The sequence below is a fragment of the Diuraphis noxia genome, unplaced genomic scaffold (assembly GCF_037042655.1).
Source record: "Diuraphis noxia isolate RWA-SAM2 unplaced genomic scaffold, SU_Dnox_SAM2 contig0004, whole genome shotgun sequence".
In the NCBI taxonomy this organism is placed as follows: Eukaryota; Metazoa; Arthropoda; class Insecta; order Hemiptera; family Aphididae; genus Diuraphis; species Diuraphis noxia.
Genome location: NW_028301714.1, coordinates 9,566,934 through 9,590,167, shown reverse-complemented (window position 1 = coordinate 9,590,167; position 23,234 = coordinate 9,566,934). Strand labels below are relative to the sequence as shown.

The window sequence follows — 23,234 nt, the reverse complement described above, 5'->3', positions numbered from 1 at the left end:
GAATTTTTAATTGACAAATTTAGCTGATAAACTTTTGAAAAATTGGAATGTATTGTTCAGTAGATAACTAAACAATCAATAGTGGATGTTTAAATAGACAATCTGAATAATATATAGAAAAAAAGTAGGCTTGCCGATTTGTATATTTTTATACTAGCTAATTGTGGCATAGCATAATACTATAATATGTGATTATATATTTGTATTTTTCTTATCACCAGCTATAATTAACTAGAACGACCCAACTTTAATACTGTTTTTCAATATGACTGTTATGGCCTTACAAATTATACCCAGATTCGAGTACTAATTTTTACAAACTACTAATGCAAATATAAATAGTAAACTAGATTTATTACCATCTGCAGATGTTTACTGAATTTGTTTCTAATTTGCACCATAATGAGTAGGTACATAATATTTTATATTAATATGCACCTATATTGGCTCTATTATATAAAAATTTCGATTTTTGTCAAACATCGAGCGTCGTCACAGCTTTACCATGGTAGCCATGCTTACGTTAAACAGTAGTCATTACCTACATGATTACTTAGTATGACATTTATTATTATTTTTATGTAAATAATACACTGACTAAATAATTATCATTTAAATTATAATAATATTATATAGATATGTTTTTATATATTACATAATATTATTTTCATATAATTATATATCTTATAGATAGGTGATAGGTATAGTCCACTACCAAATCGTGAACTTACTGTTGAAAGAATATAATCAATTTACATTTTGGTACAAATTAAAATTCATATGTTTTACTTTTTTTTTTTTTTTACAGTAATCAAACAAAATTAAAGTTCGGAATTTAACTAAGACCCATCTGCCGGAGAACAACTGCACTAGATAACAGCATGAATATTTAATTTTTTAACGTATTCCTTTTTATTTTGAAACTCAACTTTTCACCGCCCTGTTGCTCATCAAATGGTTTTGCCACACTAGAAACGGCGGTTTCATGATGATCTACATGGTCATGCCGATTTTGGTTTATCCACATCTGTAGTAGGTTGTAGACATTCCAAATGATAATAATTTCTATCGTACCTGTAGCAGTTCAATAAGCACGTCATCTTTTTTGTATACAACAAATTCAATGCGAGCATTTTTATTTGAAATGTAGATAGGTATATACCTAAACGTCTAGTCGCTGAACACTGTTGTACACTTGTACAGCTGAACATGTTCCACAGTTCTGACAAAACCATTGATACCTCCAGCTAGCCATTTAGCCATAGGTCCGTAATTAGTCACCAAACACGAAAGATTCAACAAAACATCACAATCGCCTGCACACTGATACAACAGTTTTACTTTACCGGATTGGTTTCTGGCCGACGTACTTAAACAATTATTACATATATTTCTGAAAGTTAATTTGTTTAATCGTGTATTCTTTTGTTTGATCGTCAACAATATTTGTATTTATTAATTGTTACCATTATAATAATAAACTATAATGTAGCCAACATACCTATTATTTTTATACCCACATGCTGATATGCGAGTTAACATTTCTAAAGCTGAAATGATAAAATTCTAAAAATATATTTTTCCCTTCTAATCAAGTTAAGTTTTAAGAACCTATATTGTATATATAATTTATATAATAACACTGATCACAATTTTTAATATTTATTTTATAGATCCTGGCCATGCTCGCACTAAAGAAAACATTATAATGAGTGCATATTTCTTATTTGTAAAGTAATGAACAAAAATTATTTTGTGGAAGTAAATTACATTATCATAACATTATAATTGTAATTATGATGTATATTTGGGTTTAAATAGTAAAAGATATATTACATAAATCATTGACCACTTACTACCAAACTCAAAATACTTAAACTATACGTATCTCCCATTCTTACTTACGCTGGCCCCTCGTGGGCCCCTTTCATTGGTCCTTCACTATGGAGGCGTATCGAGTCCGTCCAAAACATAGGCTTACGAACAATAACGGGCATGCCCTCTATTGTCAAAAATTCGGTTCTTCTCAAATCTGCTAACCTAACCTAACCTAACCTAACCATTCAATCATCTATTCAGTCCCAATCCAGACTTATGTTCTACAAAAATTCCTTCTCAGATCATGATCATATCCGCCTTCTAGGTAAATCTCACTCCCCCCCAACTACCAAAAAACAACTTAAACCTTACCCACTAACTTGGACTAACCATTAATAAAACTTCCCTAAACTCTCCACCCACTAGTAGAGGCGAAAGCCTGGTATAGTAAACGGCATAGCCATCCCCCCAATGCAAAAGCAAAAGAAAAAAAACATAAATCATTGATTTTGGACCTCATATTATGCTACATCATTTTTTTTATAAAAAAAAATAAACACTGGTATATTTAGCCAATTCAATACATTTATTCAATGTTTTTGCACCCGAAGGCTGTATACAATAGAAAGACTTATTTTTAACGAAATAATTATTTTTTTAAATGTAGGTATGAGTTACACAAAATATTATTTATATATAAATTAATAATAGGTATTACTTAAAATAGATTTTAAACCTTCAAAAAAATATTAAGCCGCATCAAATCCAAAACCAAAACAGAAGACCTAAAGAGATAATCAACATACTCAAACTCAAGCTGTACCACCTGCACCCCATAGAAGTGGGCATGTAACTCTCCACCCACTAGTAGAGGCGAAAGCCTGGTATAGTAAACGGCATAGCCATCCCCCCAATGCAAAAGCAAAAGAAAAAAAACATAAATCATTGATTTTGGACCTCATATTATGCTACATCATTTTTTTTATAAAAAAAAATAAACACTGGTATATTTAGCCAATTCAATACATTTATTCAATGTTTTTGCACCCGAAGGCTGTATACAATAGAAAGACTTATTTTTAACGAAATAATTATTTTTTTAAATGTAGGTATGAGTTACACAAAATATTATTTATATATAAATTAATAGTAGGTATTACTTAAAATAGATTTTAAACCTTCAAAAAAATATTAAGCCGCATCAAATCCAAAACCAAAACAGAAGACCTAAAGAGATAATCAACATACTCAAACTCAAGCTGTACCACCTGCACCCCATAGAAGTGGGCATGTAACTCTCCACCCACTAGTAGAGGCGAAAGCCTGGTATAGTAAACGGCATAGCCATCCCCCCAATGCAAAAGCAAAAGAAAAAAAACATAAATCATTGATTTTGGACCTCATATTATGCTACATCATTTTTTTTATAAAAAAAAATAAACACTGGTATATTTAGCCAATTCAATACATTTATTCAATGTTTTTGCACCCGAAGGCTGTATACAATAGAAAGACTTATTTTTAACGAAATAATTATTTTTTTAAATGTAGGTATGAGTTACACAAAATATTATTTATATATAAATTAATAATAGGTATTACTTAAAATAGATTTTAAACCTTCAAAAAAATATTAAGCCGCATCAAATCCAAAACCAAAACAGAAGACCTAAAGAGATAATCAACATACTCAAACTCAAGCTGTACCACCTGCACCCCATAGAAGTGGGCATGTTACGCTACGCTTAAACCCGAGAGAAAAACCCTTATATGCCGAAGCCACAGCAAATACACCACCATCCGATCAACTTCTCCAAATCGTCACAAGTTTCCTTAACAAGCTAAAATCAATCCTAAACCCCCTCCTAGCTGCTTTAACATCCCTTATAAATAAATTTCCACTCCTCATCACTTCCACTCCTTTACTAACGCACGTATCACAGTATCACATATCTTCTGATCATCCTTATCATATCCTAATAATAAATTCTAAATTCTTAATTGTATACAAACTTTTAATAACATGTAATATGTTGACACATTTTAAATATAATAAATTTAAAAAAAATAGGTTTTTTTAATGAGGTAAATGGTTAAATAATTATTTTCAAAGACAATATAAAATAAGCAATTCAATTTAATTTAATGTAATTTCATCTTTCTTATTTTACATGTATAACGATTTGGCTGAGTTTTTAATGCATCTACTTAACATAAGCACCACATTTTTTAGTTTTCTTACCAATTATTTATTTTTAAATTATCGAAACTTTGATCCATCAGCTCTTTTTGCTGATGAAATAGTTGTATTCAGTGATAAATCTTGCTTTCCTTACTTATTATCTTCTTTATACCGTAAAGTTATCACAATGTGCTCCGTATAGTTCCATACTGCAGAATACCATTATCTATAATAATAGGGTATTGTAAACTTATAATTACATGTATAAAACCAATTAATATTTCTGATTTAATCTATGCTGTTATCGTTTGATAAATTAAATTAAATTAATTTTACAATTTTCAAAAACTTCAATAATTAAACAATTTATAAATTTTTGTTTTCGTTAATTTGATATAGTAATAATATATTGTTTTAATAAATTAATATACATGTTTTAATATATTTTATTTATTTATTTTTTATTTATTAGGGTTAAGGCTTCGACAACTGAGGTCATTAGCCTTTAAAATATATTAAAACAATATTTAAATTGTATATTTTTAGTATAATAACATTAATAACATAATACGTAATACCTAGTATAGGCACCTACCGTACTTACACAGTTTAAAAATGTTTCAACTAAGGGTTTCCGATGAACAATTTTAGTGATGTGTATTAAAAATGTTGGAAGATATAAGAAATTGAACATAATATCGTATAAAAAACAAATGTCATATAAAAATATTTACAAATTTACAAAATCTTATATATACATTTTAAGTAATATTTAGTGGTAACTGTACGTGAAGTCGTGAACAATTTATTATTTTATGAGTAAATGTCACATCTCTAATAAAATAATCAAAATACTTCAATAATACAATGCTATGGCGTTAAAAATAGACTTCCGAATGATATGAAAACAAATAGAGTTACCTAGAAGTACGCATAACGTGTTTAAAGAATTGACGTATTTTTTTGTTCTGTTTCTGCGCAATTGGCGTTCATCTCATTTGGCGTTGTCGTAGTTCCGACGCGATCGTTGTGTCCACGTGCTCTATAAAATGATCAATTTTACTACACCAACTGCAAACATTTTATGTGGATATACTAAATACTATCTAAATCGCATGATGCGTTGTCAGTAAATAGCCACCGTCTTAGTATGGTATAATAAGGTATTTAGAACTTAAAGATATATATACGTACCAACAATGTGGCCAATTTGGGTTTAGCAGAATCAATTTTTATGTCAGAACTTATAACTTATTAGTGGGAGTACTTAATATATCAGTTATTATAATGAAACTAGGGGGTAATACTGCCTAGTAACGTGGAAAGAACAGGGCGGGACTGTGGATGGGACGTCGTATAGATGATGCCTGGATATAGATCATTACCTATTTGGTCGGGGCGTTATATAGGTCCCAGATGACTGAAATACCAAATATTAATATATTATATTCAACTCTAGATTTTGGTATTTAAGTTGGTGAGAAATATATTTTATTATTGACGAAACAAGACGGGATACCAACGTCATAGATGCTTGAATATATAAAATATTAGGTTTGTTGTATACTTATTTTTGGTATACGTTTTATATGTTTTTAAATCATTTAGTACTTGAATGCAGATCGTCCTGACTCATGCATAATATAATCCTATGTTGATCCAATTCTTTACCGTTTTTACAATAATACCCACATATATTTTTTCAATGCCTATTATTTATTTATTAGGATTTGTTAAAATAAACCAAATGAGGATATTATAATTTATAACACATGCGAGAATTATAACATCCTCTAAATCTTAATAACATACATTATATAGATATGTATACCTACTCACTTTCTAAACAATAATTGTTTGATCAACAGACCAAACGGTGCATCGATAATTAAATACAGCAACGCGCCAATGAAATATGTTCTCAACGATCCAACAATCCATCCATCCATCTGAAACGTCATGTCCGTTAATATTAATTATAAAATATATTTCAAAAGTGTACATAAAGCAAGTTAATGAAACCAATTAATTTGAATTATTGTCATATCAACATTTGATATTTTTTAAGTTGACTTAGCATAAAATACAACATTTAAGTTTAGCAGTACCAATCCTATATTGTTACTTTTAATATTTGAGTGGATTCACCTACTATAAAACTTTAAGTAAAGAATGTTATCTGTCTACTTATGTTATGTATATTTTTGTACAACGGTGGCATTGACATGATATTATATTATTTAAATATATTGTGCGTATATGCTGCGGCTGGTACTAACTGTATAATACATTTACACTAATCATAATATTTAAAACTAACACACAAATTACACGGTCGGCTCAAACAAAATTACTTAATGCCTAATAAGCATTGTCACTTACCTATACACTGCAGGCTAGGTTCAATAACGGCCGTTTTAAGGAGTTGAATATAGGAAATTAGTGCTGACCACCGTGTTCGATTAAATGTGTGAATAGTAGTTAGTAGGAAATAATCATTAATGAGAATGAATGTCAACAGAGCACTACACGAATATCAATTATTTTGCTTATTTTTGATCAAATGTATCAATATGTTGCCAATCGCATTCTGAACTGGTATGAAAGTAAACATGTTTGAAATTCGTTATGAAATTCACTAATTTATTGAAAACGACCTTCTTAATTTTGTATTAAGACCCAATGCAAAAGTACCATTTTGAAACAGTTGTGTTTAAGCAATTTCTTTGTTCCTTGCAGTCATATTTGCTCGACTGTGCACCTGTAGTAAATTATCAATGGTGTGTGTAGTCTTCACAAATCACCCAAATTATAGTTTATAGTTTATACATATTACCGTTGCGCATGCACATATCATTAGGTTATTAATTTATTATAGATCAAAATAATTTTATCCAAAACCAATTTATGGACGTTAAATGGCTATACACCAGACAAAATAAGTCTAAGAATTTCCTAATGTCCAATTAAAGAAAATGTAAACACGTTTAAATGTATAAACATTACTTTGCATTAGTCGAAGAAATTTTTCAATTTTAAGTAATTCTTGACGGGAATAAATATTGATGTGAAAGTGAAAGCGGCGGGTGAGACTGGCTGTTGCAATTAGCGCGACGTCGATACGCTCTCAACGCGCGTGTAGCCACACACGTGAGACATTTAATGCGCCTTTAAAACAAAGAATAATTTTTCTTAGAAATAAATATCTAATTGATATCTTTTTTTTAATTATATCATGTTTATTTCCTTTAAAACCCCGCCCTTTCAATTTTCACAAATATTTTTTGTACAGGATAATTTCGACGTTTCACATCAGCAAGGCTATCTACGACGGATCATTTTTTTTTTAATTTTATAACTTTTCGTTTTTTTTTATAATAAAAATATTGAATACATAATACTATGCTGATTATGCTCCAGAGTCATCATAGAGGTACCTTAATATTTTTGTCAGTCGCAAAAGTTGTTTTGAGGAAAAATTGATAGGGTTTACGAGAGTCTTATTTAATATTATTAACATTTTAAAATTCTTTTGAATGAATTCAAGTGTTAAATTTCAAAAAAAGTAGAAAAGTCGTTTTCAAGTAAACTTCATGACAAATTTAAATATGTAATCAGATATGTTATTAAATTATTAAGACACTTAGTACAATATAATTGGTAAAAAATAAATCGATTTAAATATAAGAAACAAAACATGATAGAGGTTAAAAAATAACTGGTGTATACTTTGTTTAAGTTAAGAACCGTAGTTGATGGCCGACTTGTACGTAGGGGTGCGGAAATAATACACGGCAGGTATAGATAATTGACTGGGTAGGTGACAAATTGACAAGCAGGGGCGGATCCAGTTCGAGATTATGGGGGAGGGGGGCGAATATTTCACATACAAAATAAAATTTTGAAAAGAAGACATTTCACTGAATAACCACGTATATAAACGGAACAATTGCTCTGATAATCGAATAAACTATAAGACCATATTGCCATAAAGATGCCTGTACAAATTTATAAATTATCGACTACCCGTCGACCGCGGCACTCAACGTGTTAAAATTAGTTAAAATTAGTTTTGATTATTTTTACTAGGCATTTTTCCTAAATAAAACACAGCTTACGGGGGAGGAGGCCTCCGCCCCCTACTGAATCAGCGACTATTGACAAGGGTGTTGCCTAACTGCTGATAGATAAAAACCGGCAGTCACTGATTTCATTTCTTAAGAGGACGCCACACCCGCATGTGTTGTCTCCGTCTTACAAACGTATAACATCGCAAAATCTGTTTAACGCGGGACAACTTTACTCCCTTTGTATTTATAGTAGAATTACCAAAATTCCACAACGCACTTTATCTGTGTCATAGCGTCGTTATTTTTTTGATAACATAAATATAATTAAAGTTATAAGCTTAATAAAATACATTTATTTTTTATTTTTTCATTAAATTACTTAAAATTATTGGTTTGTGTTATCAAAAAATAACGACGCTATGACACAGATAAAGTTCTTACCTATGTGTTGTGAAATTTTGAAAATTCTATTATAAATATTGGCGTCCTCTTTAGAACAGAGTAAATAGATATAAATGCACGTCATGCAACATTAAATTATCACATTATTACACTAGAGTTATCATCATTATCATCATGGTGCAATTGCCATAAAATTAATATCGACTAAATTGTTTTTAATTTCGACAAGATAATGTATACAGTGTATAATTACATTAATGTTATTTGTTATTAACTGTTGACTTAATTCTCATTTAAATCATACCATTTCATAACATTTCTTTTCGAGACGATAATGATTATTATCAACAAACTAGTACCTACCCATTTTAAAGTTAGGTATATCTAACCGTATATCACAACAATGTTTAAATATATTATAGTCTAAATGTTTTAAAAATGTTACCACAATGCGTAGAAAATATTAACACATATTATACGAAATGGTGAAAACTTTCAAGTTTCTATAATATATATATGATATATATTATCAAATTTGTTGAAAACTGTTCCAGATTTTAACGCTAATTCTGTATGGAAGTATTATACCAATATCGTAATTTTAATTTTAATACTGTCTGTCGAGTGTCGACTTTCAATAAATAATCTTGTAAATTTGTTTCATGCTATGTAGTTAAAACTTCTTAATGTTGTATTAAAACGATGATTAGTACAAAATATTCACTTACCAACATATCTGATGAGGGAGTCACTGCATTTCTTTGTTTACTTTCTATCATTATTATGACGATGATATTGACAAGATAAACTGTATATGATAGTCTACCCAGCGGCACCGTTAATCTGTTATTGAGTAGTTTTTCTATCGGACCTATAGGTATAAATAAGTATAATAATATATGTCAACACGATTTAATTTGACTATGAGTTTTAATGTTTGAGTATCTCTTAATTCTATAATAAATCATAATATTATATTGATGTACAAAATATATATGCATAAATGGTACATGCATATACCTATTTTATATTTTTTAACTCAATTTTTTTTCCTAAATACCTTGGATGATTTTTATGAAAATTCTTATTTCCCATTCTCATTTGTATTCCACACACAAATAAAAAGTAGCTTATGTAATAATATTGTATGTCTGTCTCGAAATAGATCATAAATAATAATAAATTCTATTTTTTTATATAGGTATAAATAAAATATATAATATTACAGTAAACGAATAATTTGTTTTTTACTAATTATTATTTAATAACATACCAATCCCTTCGCCTCATTCGGTTAAGTACTTAGGCCTAACCTTTGACCGTCCCCTCACCTGGGGACTTCATATTAGAACTAAAACACTCGCCGTAAACGAACGACTTCGCTCGATTAAAACACTAATATCTAACAAGCATACTACACTAAACAGTAAACACCAAACTTCTCATATATAAATCATTAATCAAACCCATGTGGACTTATGGCCTACAACTATAGGGAAATTCAAAAAAACTAATGTAAATAAAATCCAAACCGTTCAAAATAAAATCTTAAGATTAATCACTAACGCCCATCCATATGTCTCCAACTACACTCTGCACACAGATTTAAATATTAAAACAGTTCACGATGAAGCAATAACATATTACAAAAGATTCCATAACAGACTTCCATATCATCCTAATCCCCTTATAATATCCAATTTAGCTTCTCATACAATTCCAGGCAATCCCACACGACGACTGAAAAGAAAATGGTGTCGAGATTTACTAAATGAATAAATTAAAATTATATAAAATAAAAAAAATTGAAAAAAATTAATAAGCAAATAGGTAGTGCTTTCACTGGATGGCTTTTTCCTTCACGTTTTCATGTTAAAAAAAAAAAAATATTATATTTCATATTCTTATTTTGCCCAAGGGTACAGATTTTCTTGGGGGAAAAAAAAACTAATTATTACTTGAGCGTTAAGTCTAAAATGTTTCCAATTCCATATCTAAATTAACTATTTAAGTATAAGATGGAATAGATTTTAAAATATCTTACCATATAAACGGGATCTCATTGCCAATAAATAATTATTCTATGATATTTTAATAGATATATTTTAAAATTATTTTACAAACACGAATCACTGGCAAGAAAAATTATGAATAATGTAAATTGAATAATGAATAAAACCTATGTTGTTTTTCCTTTCTTACTTAGACCTACCACCATCATTCATCGGCATCGCATCTCAACTACATATATAATATATTTATATCTTTTTATTCTAAATCAGAATTTAAAAACTCCTTTGCCTAAAGCGAACGCTAGTTTTTCAGCCAGTTCCCATACGCGTGATGTAATTTTTAAAGTACCTACACCAATTATTGTAACCAAATAAGCGAGTATAATTTATGAATATATAGGGTTTCTACCATTGGCATACATATTTGCCAAGTGTATTATGTGTTTCTTTGACTTATCATCTTCAATGAACAAAGCGCATTTGCCAACAATTATTGGTGGAAACGCACAAGCGTAGACAAATGTGGATTATACATTAACGTTTCGGTTTTTATTTTTATTTTTTTATTTTAAACAAATCTGTCACTGACGTACCATAACCGGAGGTGAAATGGCATACCGTTATCCAAAACAATATGAAAGCCCAAGTGCAGTGGCTAAAAGCAGCGTACAACGACTGTTCTAATGCGTTGTAAGGTCTGTATGTTTCGTAGAACACGGATCCGTACAGCTGAACCCAAATACAAACGATGCAGACTACTAAAGTCCCAGCATAGACGACAGACTGTAAAGAAAAACAAAAACATAAATCGTAAGTAGTGTAATGTCAAAAATCTCTGCAATTAACCAACAATCTGATATATGGAGGTAAGAGATCTAATTTATACGTATAATTTAAAATGTATATATTTAAATAAATAATAATAAAAGCCAAAAGGTATATTTACCTATTTACTATTCTTATAGTAGGTTATAAGTATAGGAAATTGTATAGACACATAAAAAAAATCAATAAAGTACAGCGCACTTGCGTCTATTCAATCACACTGAATTTTCCATTATGAATATAATTTATGTAAAAAAATACTGATTTAAAATATGTTTTATGATTCATAAAAATAAAGCTAAACAAAATCATCATGGATAAATTTGATTAATGCTCTCTCTTCTCCACGCTCACGCAAAGCTTATAAAGTTATAAACTACTAAGTATTCATCAGAAGAATTTAAAGTGAAATTAAATTTGCTTATTCACTTGTGGTGGGGAATCTCCATTGAGCTTATTTGCGTCGTCAACTTGAAAACGTCCAAAGGAAATTCCTCGGTTATGCCTTATGCCAGATACACATTGAAAATTCTTTGCCCACCACATGACTATTACTGATACTCCCATAAAATTAATGTCTCTCTCGCAAAACTCATCTCCTCGAATATTGTTGCTTTATCTTTTCTCTCGCAAGTAAATTTTAAGGTAACTTCGCGTTTTAAACAAAATAAAATTCCTTTCCACATTATTGGCGATAAATTTTTTAATGAAATTAGCAAATGAAAACCCCTTTTCCTTATTTCATAATTTGTTAGTATAATATACTTGTTGTTTGATAGCTGTCATATTACTTATATTGCTACACTGAATATTATATACTAAGTACATTTTTTAAATATAAAACTAAAATAAACTATTTTTATCGTTATCAAATTATATTAATTGTATTTCATTTTAAACTTTAAACATCAACAATACATTATATTATAATCATTTTGATCAAAGTGGTAAGCAGGGGGGTGAGAGGACCAATAACCCTTTTTTCAATGAATATTAAGATCTGATAAGTGATAGCCATAAATAATATTTTTAATAATCAAATAGTTGTAAATAATTGTGAGTGACAAAATCATCCATATCCCATCCCACGACAAAATCATTTGATCGTCACTGCTTCATAGTATACCTATTAATAAATTAATGAACTTGAAAATTGAATAAGTTTATGTTGTAGGAAACTGATTTTATATTAACTATAAACTTTACAACTATCGATTCCTTGAGTCTCAGTGTCACACAATAATTTCAATGAACACGAGTAGGTACTCATAATATTATTATAATATTATAAATCTCGATCATCACGTATTCACGTTGCATCAGTTAAAATCTTTTTTTTTATTTATTTTAAAATAGAATATATTTTACCATCTGTAAAATAAGAACAATAAGCAAATAGGTTGTTTTTTGTTACAAAATATTTACATAGTTATATTATGAGGAGGGAGGCTGTCCAGTGACAGAACCCTCAAATTAAAATCTTAAAGAGAGATTATAATATTAAAATATACATTCGATTACCAATGAAAATTTGATTTTTCGTTTTTTCAGTTCCTCCACCACGATGCCAGCAAGCAATCCGGCGTAGAAAGGCGTACCTCGATGGTAAAACGGCCGGTAGTAATGACTAAACTCTAATGAACTACTTGGATTCTCCAAAAACCTGTAGAAGAGTTATTTAAAAAAATGATACCTAGTTATACTTGTACGTATGATATGTAACTGTATATGTAATTATTACTAAATGAGTACACCAGGCAGCTGAACCTGCAAAATTGCAGGTTCATCAAAGATTTGAAGCTACGTTTTAAACAGCAAAAAAAAAATGACATCCACATGGCCACATCTCAGCTCTATAATATTATTAACTACCTAATATATTTTTAAACGGTCAAAATTTTAAATAGAATATTATTATGTAGTATTAAATCTCTACATTTCTACTGTCTATTTTAGTTATAGGCTTATACTAATAATATATAGCAATCTTAAAAGATAAAATCGAAAAATTCAATTTTTTTTACAACATGGTGTACCACTTATTTGTATATGTTATCATATTTATAGCTTTGAATAACGTGCAGTTATAGGTATTCTATCAAGTCAATTTAGGCACTTTTATTAGTTTTATTATAATATTATGATATATTAATCATAGAGCGTGATGAGTACCTATAATAGGAACTGGATTTATATGCAAATGCATTTTCTTCTACAATTCACTTAGAATAATTTTGACTTTATAAATATCGGAGTTTCACAATGTGCAGATTCTATGTTTAATTTTAATTTTACATATTTGAATGAAAATGAGAATATTAGGTATATTTCTTGATAGTCGCATAAATGTTTTGCATGTTCTACAAGACTACAACCATAATTATAATTTATAGTGATAAAATAATCATTATGACTCCATCTTTGTCCATAAAAATTTAAAATAATCATAGGTATTAACGTCTATACAAATTCTACTGTTGATCGTAAAATAAATAACCTACCTATGATAATATATAACGATATCAGTTATCGACCAATAACAAAAAATATTGGATTTTATAGTGGTAAATTTATAATTACGCGACTATACTTAAGGTAATAGTACAGTATGTACACTGTACACATATACTGTACTTATCATTAAAAAAAAAATTATTTTGCTTTTTTAATAAATTTTTTTCTACATATTATATTTAGTGTGTGTAATATTTTTACTCAAACCCGTATAGCTTATTTATTTGTAAAAAAAATGATATTGCACATTTTTGCATAATATATTTATGATACGAATCTGCATATTATTTATTGATTTTTATTGCATATAAATCCGGGCTCTAATGATGAGTACCTATCATCTGCGTTAGGTATCCTTCAAGGCTTTAACAATTCAGGTATTACAGCACTGTGCTTCACTACTTCTAAACTTTACAGAGTAAATTATACTTACGAATACATTATGCGAACCATTCCGTACGCTTGGTTAAGATAGGTTGTAACAAACGATATCGCCAAAGACGCAATAAAGAGTGCAACAATTAAATATATTCCAATTTTTCGGTGTTTGGCACAAACGTAAACCACGATAGTCCCAATAACGAAAAACTGTAGCAGACACGACACGTACCAGCCGGAAATGAGACACTGTAACAGCAAACGAAAATTTGTGTGCTTATACCAGTGGTGTGTTTAGTTTAACAGAAATCTGCTAGTATAATACATTTGTATAATTGTATACCTAATTTAGTCAACATTCGAATTTCAAAAGCTCATAAAAATTAATTTAACAGAAGTGCATATTATTAATATTCTTTTTTTTGATTTCTGTAATAAAAGTTAATCAATTATGACTTATGAGGAATCTATATAGTATTACATTTTTAAACATTTTAACTAAAAAATATGTCTTAAATGTCTATAAATAACTTAATACGAGCCAAAATATTGTCTACATTCAGCCAAATTTAAAACATGCTAATACATAACTTATTACTTGGTGAAAATGTACAAAAAAAAAAAAAAATACCAAATAGACTTTTTAGATAGCTGGTATATGTTTAGTTATTGTTCCAATTTTTCTATATTATTTTATTTTAGTTTTTTCTCAATTATTTTGAAAAGTATTGGGAATTTTAACCTTGAACAATTTAAGTAGGTATTCCCGACACCCTCTTTTAAGTATAACCATCGCTACTTTATAACTTATTATTTACCTTATTAGATACCTCATTTTGGTATCTGCATTTTCAACGGTTAATAAATATAATATATTCATACTATAATATCATTAAAATGTATATTTTTTATTTTACTTGGTTTTCGACTGGTATGTAGTTGCTGACTACCAATAAATTAGCCCACCAATAGTTTTTGCATTTATCAGCTTCAACCCATATTCTTGAAGCCCAAAACGGTCCGTCGCCCAAATGAGGAATGACGAAAGCTGTCATCAACATCACAACCACATACGCCGGCATAACCCTTATTTAAGAACAATCGTTATTATTGCTATTAATCATTTTAGTATTATAAATTATAATAGACTGTTTTGGCATACATTTAATAGTTGAAGTATATCACTTTATTATAATTCATGGTCTTTGAAATGAAAGTCACCATAATTATATAGGTAGTTGTATTTTTTTTTTTAAATCCAGTTTTCTTTTTAAATTTATGAACTTATCAAAGTATCACCTTCTTAACTTTGTAGTTCAAAGCCGTATAGCCGGGTTTAGTGCGAGGCTGACTCAAGGCAAAGGCAAAAAAGCCAAAATAAAATATAGGCATAATATAGCTATGTTATTACTATTAATAATATATCTTTAGAGATATATGTTGTTATAAAATAATATATTGAATATACTTTATATCGACCAATAAACGAATGGAGAATGTTTACTATAAAATAGATTTCCAACAAGAAATTTAATGAATAAGCTAATAAAACCAGCGCAACCATTGCAATACCGGTTGCAACAAAATAACAATAACTGTGGTAAAGCGGGGCTGAAAAGTGTCACAGCATAACAACTGGTAAAAAAAAAAATAAGTAATATAATAATTCATTGTTATTTATTTCTATTGTTGTGAAAATACCTACATCATTTTTGTGTCATTTTATAGAATTTGAGATTCACGTGTGTGTAAAATAATAAAATAATAATAATTACAGTTATTGGGTCTAAAACAATAATTAACGTGATTATCTGATTTATCATATGTACCTCTAGCTATGTTACCTATAATTATCTATTGGATATTTGGTTAATAACATTAATAATCAGCGAATAAAATGAATTTACGTTTAACGACATAAACATCATTATTCATTATATAATACAAATTAAAAAAAAAAAAATTATGTAATTGAAATATGTAAGATAACCAAGAACACTGATATAAACCTTGCTATACGACTCTGACTGTGACATTCTTGGTTTTAATAGAATAACCACGGATTATTTAACAGGAATATAAAATAAGATTTATTATTTATGTTACCTATTATAATAAACAGTAATAAATAATTATATACATGGCTAAGACGGGTCGAACACGATATAGTTATTATTATATAGTTATATATTCTTTTAAATAAAATAATAATTAGTATTATTACTATTACACGGACCAAAATAATGTGATATACCAACTAGATATAGATACAAACCTCAAGTATTTGTAAGCGATCACCATAAGTATCTGATACCAACTGGTGCCGGGCTTATTGAATCGCGGAATCAACATGATATACATCAAGTAACCGGCAATGTAAAAAAACGGATCGATCAAATTCATGGCCGTCAAAAAGAAATCCGATCCGCCCTCATACATCTTTAATAAAACGAAAAACATATAATAATATAAATCCATTAATACAATATAAAACTATTATGCCTAATTTATAATTAATACAAATTGAGTTTATAAATAGGTCATGCAAATGAGTGTCGCGTGCGCGTACATCATATAAATATATAAAATCGTTTTTGAATTACCTTTTCAAGGTAAATTCCGTTCTCGATAGGATTTATTACAAAGTATAAAAATTTATGGCAAAACAACACTAATATCATGATAACAACTTTAAGCCCGTTGAATATGTTTAAATCGTTGTTTTTGTTGTATTTGATCAAATCTTTGTAGTTGCGAATTAACGAGAATGAGCCGAATAATTCTGGCATTTCACCTGTAAATAATATAATATAATATACAATAACAAGTGAAATGATAATATTTTATTTCATACGTAGACATTCGTATTGGCAAGACTGTAGGGGATCCGGCTGTCTCTCCCGTAAAAATTTAGTAGCTGTATATATTATCTTAACGAAATTAATTGTTGGTATAAATATTGATTAATAAAATGACGAAACAATTTTTAAATATTTTTGCCGGTTTCGTTAAATGCAATTAACTTATTACATACACAACTATTTTAATACCTATACGTAGTATGTATCTATGTATTTTATGGTGACTCACTACTTACTATTTTTATTGTTGTCACCATATATTATCAAATGGTACGCCGTCGATAAGCAGCAGATCAAGAATATGAATCCAACTAGTGAACTTAACAAACAAATATGAAAACAATATTCCAATTAATATTATAGCTATGCAAAGATGTATACTAAGCAATAGCTTATATACCTACTACAAGTTAAGTATGATATGTAGTAATTATGGTAAATACTTAATAGAGCTAAAAGTATTAGTATTTTTTTTTTTTTTTTTATTTACCTTTTAAATGTCTAATTATCTTTTTTCTGTATAATTTAATTTTACATAAACTTAACAGAATTTAATACTTATGAGGAATTTTACTATTGAATTTTCAATTCTTAGTTGTAAAAATGTAATATATTAAAATGTTTAAAAATAAACTATAAATTGTAAATTGTCGTGATTTTATCGATTTAAACTTCAAATGGTTATAAAAAAAAAAATGTCACCTTTATATACTTAAATTGCTAGAAAAAACTTATAGAGAACCTTGTATTATATTTTCAAATTATTTAGGTACTATCAGATAAAGTGAAAAATTGAAAATCAAGATTTTTAGTGTATTTTTATGACATAATTTTTAGAACTTTGTACATAATTATTACCTATTAATTAATGGTGCGTATCTAAAACGATTGTAAACACACCACAAATGATTTTTTAATTATAGGTTAATTCAAAAAATTTAAATCATTTGCATTCCGTATAACTTAGATATTCGTTACCTGGTTAAATAATATCCGGTATCATACGGGTATTCGTCCTTATCCTTCGAACACAATATTGCATCAACTTGGACTTCAGCTTTAACCTGGTGTGGTAGGAAGTGTTTATCAAATTCTTTTTGTAGCGTAACCTGGAGGTCAGAAGCGGTGCAGGAGTCCGGTATGCAAATGCCGAAATTCACGATATTTCTACGCAGTTCTTTGTCATGATCTACAAACTATATACCTAGTTTATTTTACTACTATAGAAATATACGATAAGTTATTGTAGACCGTGTAATGCCACGATCTAATATAATATAAGTATGAACCTTTTTTTTTTTAATAAGGGTTTTTTAAGTATAATTTTTTATTTGTTTAAAGCAATATACCTATATAGATTACTATAGGTTACATAATACATACATTAATTACTACCTACATTATTTAGTGATTACAGGTTAGACGTAAAAAAAAATTAATTGTAATATAGGTTCTTAAATTAAGTAAACTAAATTTTATTTCTTGAAGAATTTAACAATTATTTTTCCTGTTTTTTTCCTTTTATGAGAGGACCAATTGAAGGTGTATCGAGAAATTTCAATCAAAGGTTTAATGTATTCTCACGATTTTAACGAATTTTATTAACATTTTTAAATTACGCAAATGTTATTTTTTAAATTTAAATTTATGAAGAATCTTATATTATATTTTCAAGGTTTTTGAGCAAATGAAAATTTTTATATGTATTAACATTCATAGAAAAAATTTCAAATCAGATATTTAAGTCTACTAAGTGTATAATATCTTAAAAACGTTAATAATATAATATTTTACAAATATTATATCATTCATATAAAATGTTATAATAAGTAATAATTAAACATTAAACATTTAGTAACAATATAAAGGTATTATTTATATGGTGTTTACTGTTTTGTAAATTGTAAAATAATATAATAAATTGAATTCTTTTAAAAACTAGTTGGCATTTTTACCAATAACTATTAATAAAAGTATCTACTGGGAATTATTTACTTACACTCTGAAGTACTAACTAAATTCACGTTAAATTACAAAAAAAAAAAAAATTTGAAAAAAAAATTTAATTTGAAAACAGCACGGAAAAGACTACTGTAGTTTGATAGTTTGAATAATGAATGCGTAGATCATTTAGGACTTGGTTAGGACAGGTTTCTAATACCTGAATGGAAGGTTCCCTTATGTAGGTACAAGTGGTAGAACAGCGGTGTTCGGTGATTAAAAGCGATAAACAGACAAAACGTGTGTTCACTGTTCACCTTACTACGATACCATTTACTATTCATAAAGTATTAAATGAAAATAATATGGATAATAATCTATATCTAACTATATAAATGTGAAATGAAAATCTTTGTATGGGGTAAAATCTGCAACTACTTATCAGATCGTATTGATTTTTTCAAACGAATAAGAGTACATTGTGGTCATTGTAGAGTAGCATTTTGGCATAAATTTAGCCCAATATAGTTACGATGGTATGAGGACGACCATACTAAAAAATACAATAGTTTCTTCATCTTTCCGCCAAAAAATATACTAAACAGTTAATATTAAATATTTTTGTATATTGTGAGGGGCTATTGGTTTCAAATCTAATGTTATGAATTATTTAATTATTAATTAATTATTTCGCATTTTTACGCCATAATTTCGCACTTCATTAGGTTATTACAATTGACTTAATTAGCTGGGTATTAAACGACGAATTAAACACAGATTTTGAATCATAGAGAGTTGGTATACAGAGTGTACCGTGAGGATTTACCCATATCGCGATATCTCCCGAAATAATGGTGATATCGAAATTCTGGTTTTGTAATAAAACTCACAGGGATAAGAGCTACGATTATTTTATATTTTAATTTATTTTAATGTTTTGATAAAAAGGTTTAAAAATATATTTTTTTATTTAATTATTTCAAAAAAAATTAAAGATAACCATTTTGTTGAATTTATTTTTCTGAAAATATTGAGGTTTCAAAATTTTATTTTCATTAATTTCTTGATTTTTAATATTTTTTTTTAATTTCGAGAAAAATTGCGAATTATTTAACACCGTAATGTTATCAAACATGTGAGTATGTGACCCGCCGTGCCACGCGCATTCCCATACGGCCGACCGAATACTTTCCGTGTACCTAATAGTTATAAATTTATAATCATATTTTATTTCTTCAAAACTAGAAAAAATATTAAAAATCAGGAAATTAATGAAAATAAAATTTTGAAACGTCAATATTTTCAGAAAAATAAACTCTACAAAATTGCTATCTTTAATTTTTTTGGAAATAATTAAATAAAAAATATATTTTTTTTTCTTTTTTACCCAAACATTAAAATAAATTTAAAAATGAAATAATTGTAGTTCTTATCCCTGTAAATCTTATTATAAAACCAGAATTTTGATATCTCCATTATTTCGTTAGATATCGCAATGGGTAAATCCTCGCGGGACACCCTGTATATTTTTAACGGGCAACGAAAGGCACGGAGATCAGCTATTATTTTATACTTCTGAATTTTGATTGATGACCAGAGCTCTATCAAAATAATAAATACTTAGTATAACAATGGTTTTATTTCCAAATCAATATCAAATATAAATATTAGAAATTTTACTATTTTAATAATTTAATAATTTCTTAACATGAGGTATTAGACCTTTTGGTACCCCGCTATTGTATAGTATGAAGCCTGTGGCCTGTGTGCGGTACAAATTATGCACATCATGTTTTTACTTTTTAGTGTTTTTAAGTCACTGATTACCATGATATCGCCTACATATTCTATCGTAGGTAATACTCACCCCGAGTATCTTGCGCCAGGCGTGGTCGATGCTCTGCGGTTGTTTAGATTTGCCGACTGTAAAATCGACGCCGTTCGACGATCGTAGTTTGACGGATGGTATACAGTATTTACCCTGAACTGGCTGGTGCACATTGATGCACTCATCGTACACGCCCATATGGTGTGTGGTGCCGACGAGTATGCCGTTTGGATAACGACTCCACGAATCAGACACTGGATAATATTGTTAATATATTGATCAAATATAATCATATCAATAGGTATTTAAAAATAGCTTTTACATAAACAAATTATAAATAAATATATAGATAAAAAGGAACTGTGCATATTATTCTTCAGGAACTTTTTTTGGGGAGGTAGACCGATTTCTTAAGGAAATCTCCAAAAGATTACAAGATTACAACTGGCTAGATTTTCGAAATTAATATAAACACGCTTACCTATTATCTATTATTAATGTATTATAACACTATTATAATAATATAGTAACCTCATTGCACGCGGACACGTGAAATATAAAAAAAGTTGGAGAGACGAATATTGTAAGCCATGTTTCATTATTATCTATGCAAATTGCAAAGTCATTCACATATAATAATCGTAACATTAGAGAGTGTTAAGGTCATGTTATATTGCAGGTACTTGAAATATTTTATTATTAATGTATTGCAGAAACAAATGTGATTTTATTTTGAAAAAAAAATTTGCTTTTTATTTTTATAATATGGTAAGAAAAAAAAAACTAAAATCCTGTTTCCTATATATCTAAAGTTCGGAATTTAAAAAAAAAAAAATAATTTTTTGCATCATTCGTAAATCATATAATATGCATCATAATAAAGTTAAAATTTAGGAGGACGCCCGGATTATTACCATTTTATACAATTTGCGTTAATCAGAACCAGTTTCGTCTTGTTTGAGATTCAATATTACATTGTGAATTTTGTTTAATATATTCTTAAATTTTTAGCTAGTAATAATCAATGGTTTTTGTTGGTTGTTTTTTTAAATAAATCGCTCTAACTACTACTATATACAAATATATAATTTTTAATTTAAATTTTTAACTCATTTTGCAATCATTAAAATTTTAATATTAATAAGTTATTAGTATTTAACTCTTAGTTATTTATAATAACTATATGACTTTGATTAAAATAACTTTATTTTTGTAAGATTTATTTGCGCTTATGGTTTGTTAAATAGGTATTGTTTCGTTTTTTAGTTGCGTTTGTGTCATATTTTGGGCCTATGGGCTATAGCATTATATATATATATATATATATATGCCTATAGCATTTGTTATGAGTACTCATAGTGAAATTGTTAAAATTCATAAATTTAATTTGTCTGTTTAATTTTTTTTTTTTTTTTTTTTTTTTTTATTAATAGAATCAAGTCCGCGGCTACTATGGCCATTGGACGAACATTATATTTACAAAATTATACATAGTAATACATTTTTATGTAGAGATACAATATATAAAGGAGAGAGAACAATGAAACATTACGTTAACTTATTGTGTTAAATTTTGTTAAGAAGTCCTGTGATGCGGAGAAATTCCAGGGTAGTTGTGAGATTGCTCTGCTCGGGGCTGAGTAATTCGGAGAGCTGGTCCGGAAGGTTCAAATCTCTCCTAATCTGTTTAATTTAATAATTTATATTTTTGTTATCTATTTATCTGTTTAATTAATAATTTGTCACCCCTACATAGCTTCAACATTTAATATTAGGTATTGAACTACTATTATCTCATAATATCATAATAGGTTATATATTATAAGTAATTTTTCTATTATATGTAATATATTTATATATAATATATATGATATGGTGGAACCAAGAAACTCCTTATTACATCCTCGTATTACTCCCTATTAAAAACCCTATTGCATACCGCTATACATATTGGTCGGTATGTAAAATGCCTAGTTTTTATTTTTTTCTAAACAGGTGGGTATAGATACGTGTTTATAAATTATTTTACTGACTTTGCACCGCCCACAGTGAATCGTTTTCCAAGTGTCTGGTGTACATCTGCGTCTGTTGGCGACACGCCGTGCTGCCTACGTCTCTGGGCCCGTTGAAGTCGATCAGCGTCTCGTAGAAGAGCTTCGCGAACCATGTCTTCGGAAAGCCGTTGTCCGCCGAACTCTCTGTATCAACGGACGTGACCTCGAAGACGTGGATGAATAAAACGACACCCACGCAAACCAACAATAACTCACAATAAGACATTATTTTTGTTATAATAATATATCGTATTAATTGTGTTATTATATTTAATATATTAATTTGTATTATATTTCACCCATGCGTTAGGTCCGTCGCACATACCAGTTCGTTAACTAATGCGGAACG

At 28.5% G+C, this 23,234-nt stretch overlaps 1 protein-coding gene and 1 long non-coding RNA gene across 4 annotated transcripts; both read right to left on the bottom strand.

Annotated features, from left to right (window-relative positions):
* Nucleotides 1-602: 602 nt before the first annotated feature.
* Nucleotides 603-4,203, bottom strand: LOC149055682 (uncharacterized). The gene is made up of 3 exons (XR_016191451.1): nucleotides 4,061-4,203; nucleotides 1,163-1,369; nucleotides 603-1,074 (listed from the first exon to the last, which is right to left on the bottom strand). It is a non-coding gene; the product is annotated as an uncharacterized LOC149055682 (long non-coding RNA).
* Nucleotides 3,938-23,234, bottom strand: LOC107171893 (nose resistant to fluoxetine protein 6-like). 3 transcript variants are annotated; one of them, XR_016191450.1, is made up of 14 exons: nucleotides 22,865-23,234; nucleotides 20,871-21,085; nucleotides 18,041-18,258; nucleotides 17,299-17,381; nucleotides 16,805-16,995; nucleotides 16,477-16,640; nucleotides 15,119-15,287; nucleotides 14,257-14,450; nucleotides 12,831-12,972; nucleotides 11,078-11,267; nucleotides 9,201-9,343; nucleotides 5,836-5,949; nucleotides 4,922-5,042; nucleotides 3,938-4,226 (listed from the first exon to the last, which is right to left on the bottom strand). XR_016191450.1 is itself a non-coding variant. In XM_089226014.1 (14 exons), the coding sequence occupies exons 1-13, from the start codon at nucleotides 23,109-23,111 to the stop codon at nucleotides 4,943-4,945; spliced, it is 2,166 nt and encodes a 721-aa protein (XP_089082140.1). In that variant the 5' UTR covers nucleotides 23,112-23,234; the 3' UTR covers nucleotides 3,938-4,226; nucleotides 4,922-4,942. The 3 variants fall into 3 exon arrangements, 2 of the variants coding, with proteins under 2 accessions (XP_089082140.1, XP_089082141.1); XM_089226014.1 differs by having other exon boundaries at nucleotides 5,840-5,949; XM_089226015.1 differs by lacking the exon at nucleotides 3,938-4,226 and having other exon boundaries at nucleotides 4,429-5,042.

What these genes read in the sequence shown, in the direction of transcription:
- LOC107171893 (XM_089226014.1), bottom strand. Translation starts at nt 23,111, where the DNA reads ATGTCTTATTGTGAGTTATTGTTGGTTTGCGTGGGTGTCGTTTTATTC. An exon ending in ATCGCTTACAAATACTTGAG is followed by an intron (nt 15,288 to 16,476) that starts GTTTGTATCTAT and finishes TTCTTAAATAAG; the next exon opens with GGTTATGCCGGCGTATGTGG. An exon ending in CTCCCTCATCAGATATGTTG is followed by an intron (nt 5,950 to 9,200) that starts GTAAGTGAATAT and finishes ATGACGTTTCAG; the next exon opens with ATGGATGGATGGATTGTTGG.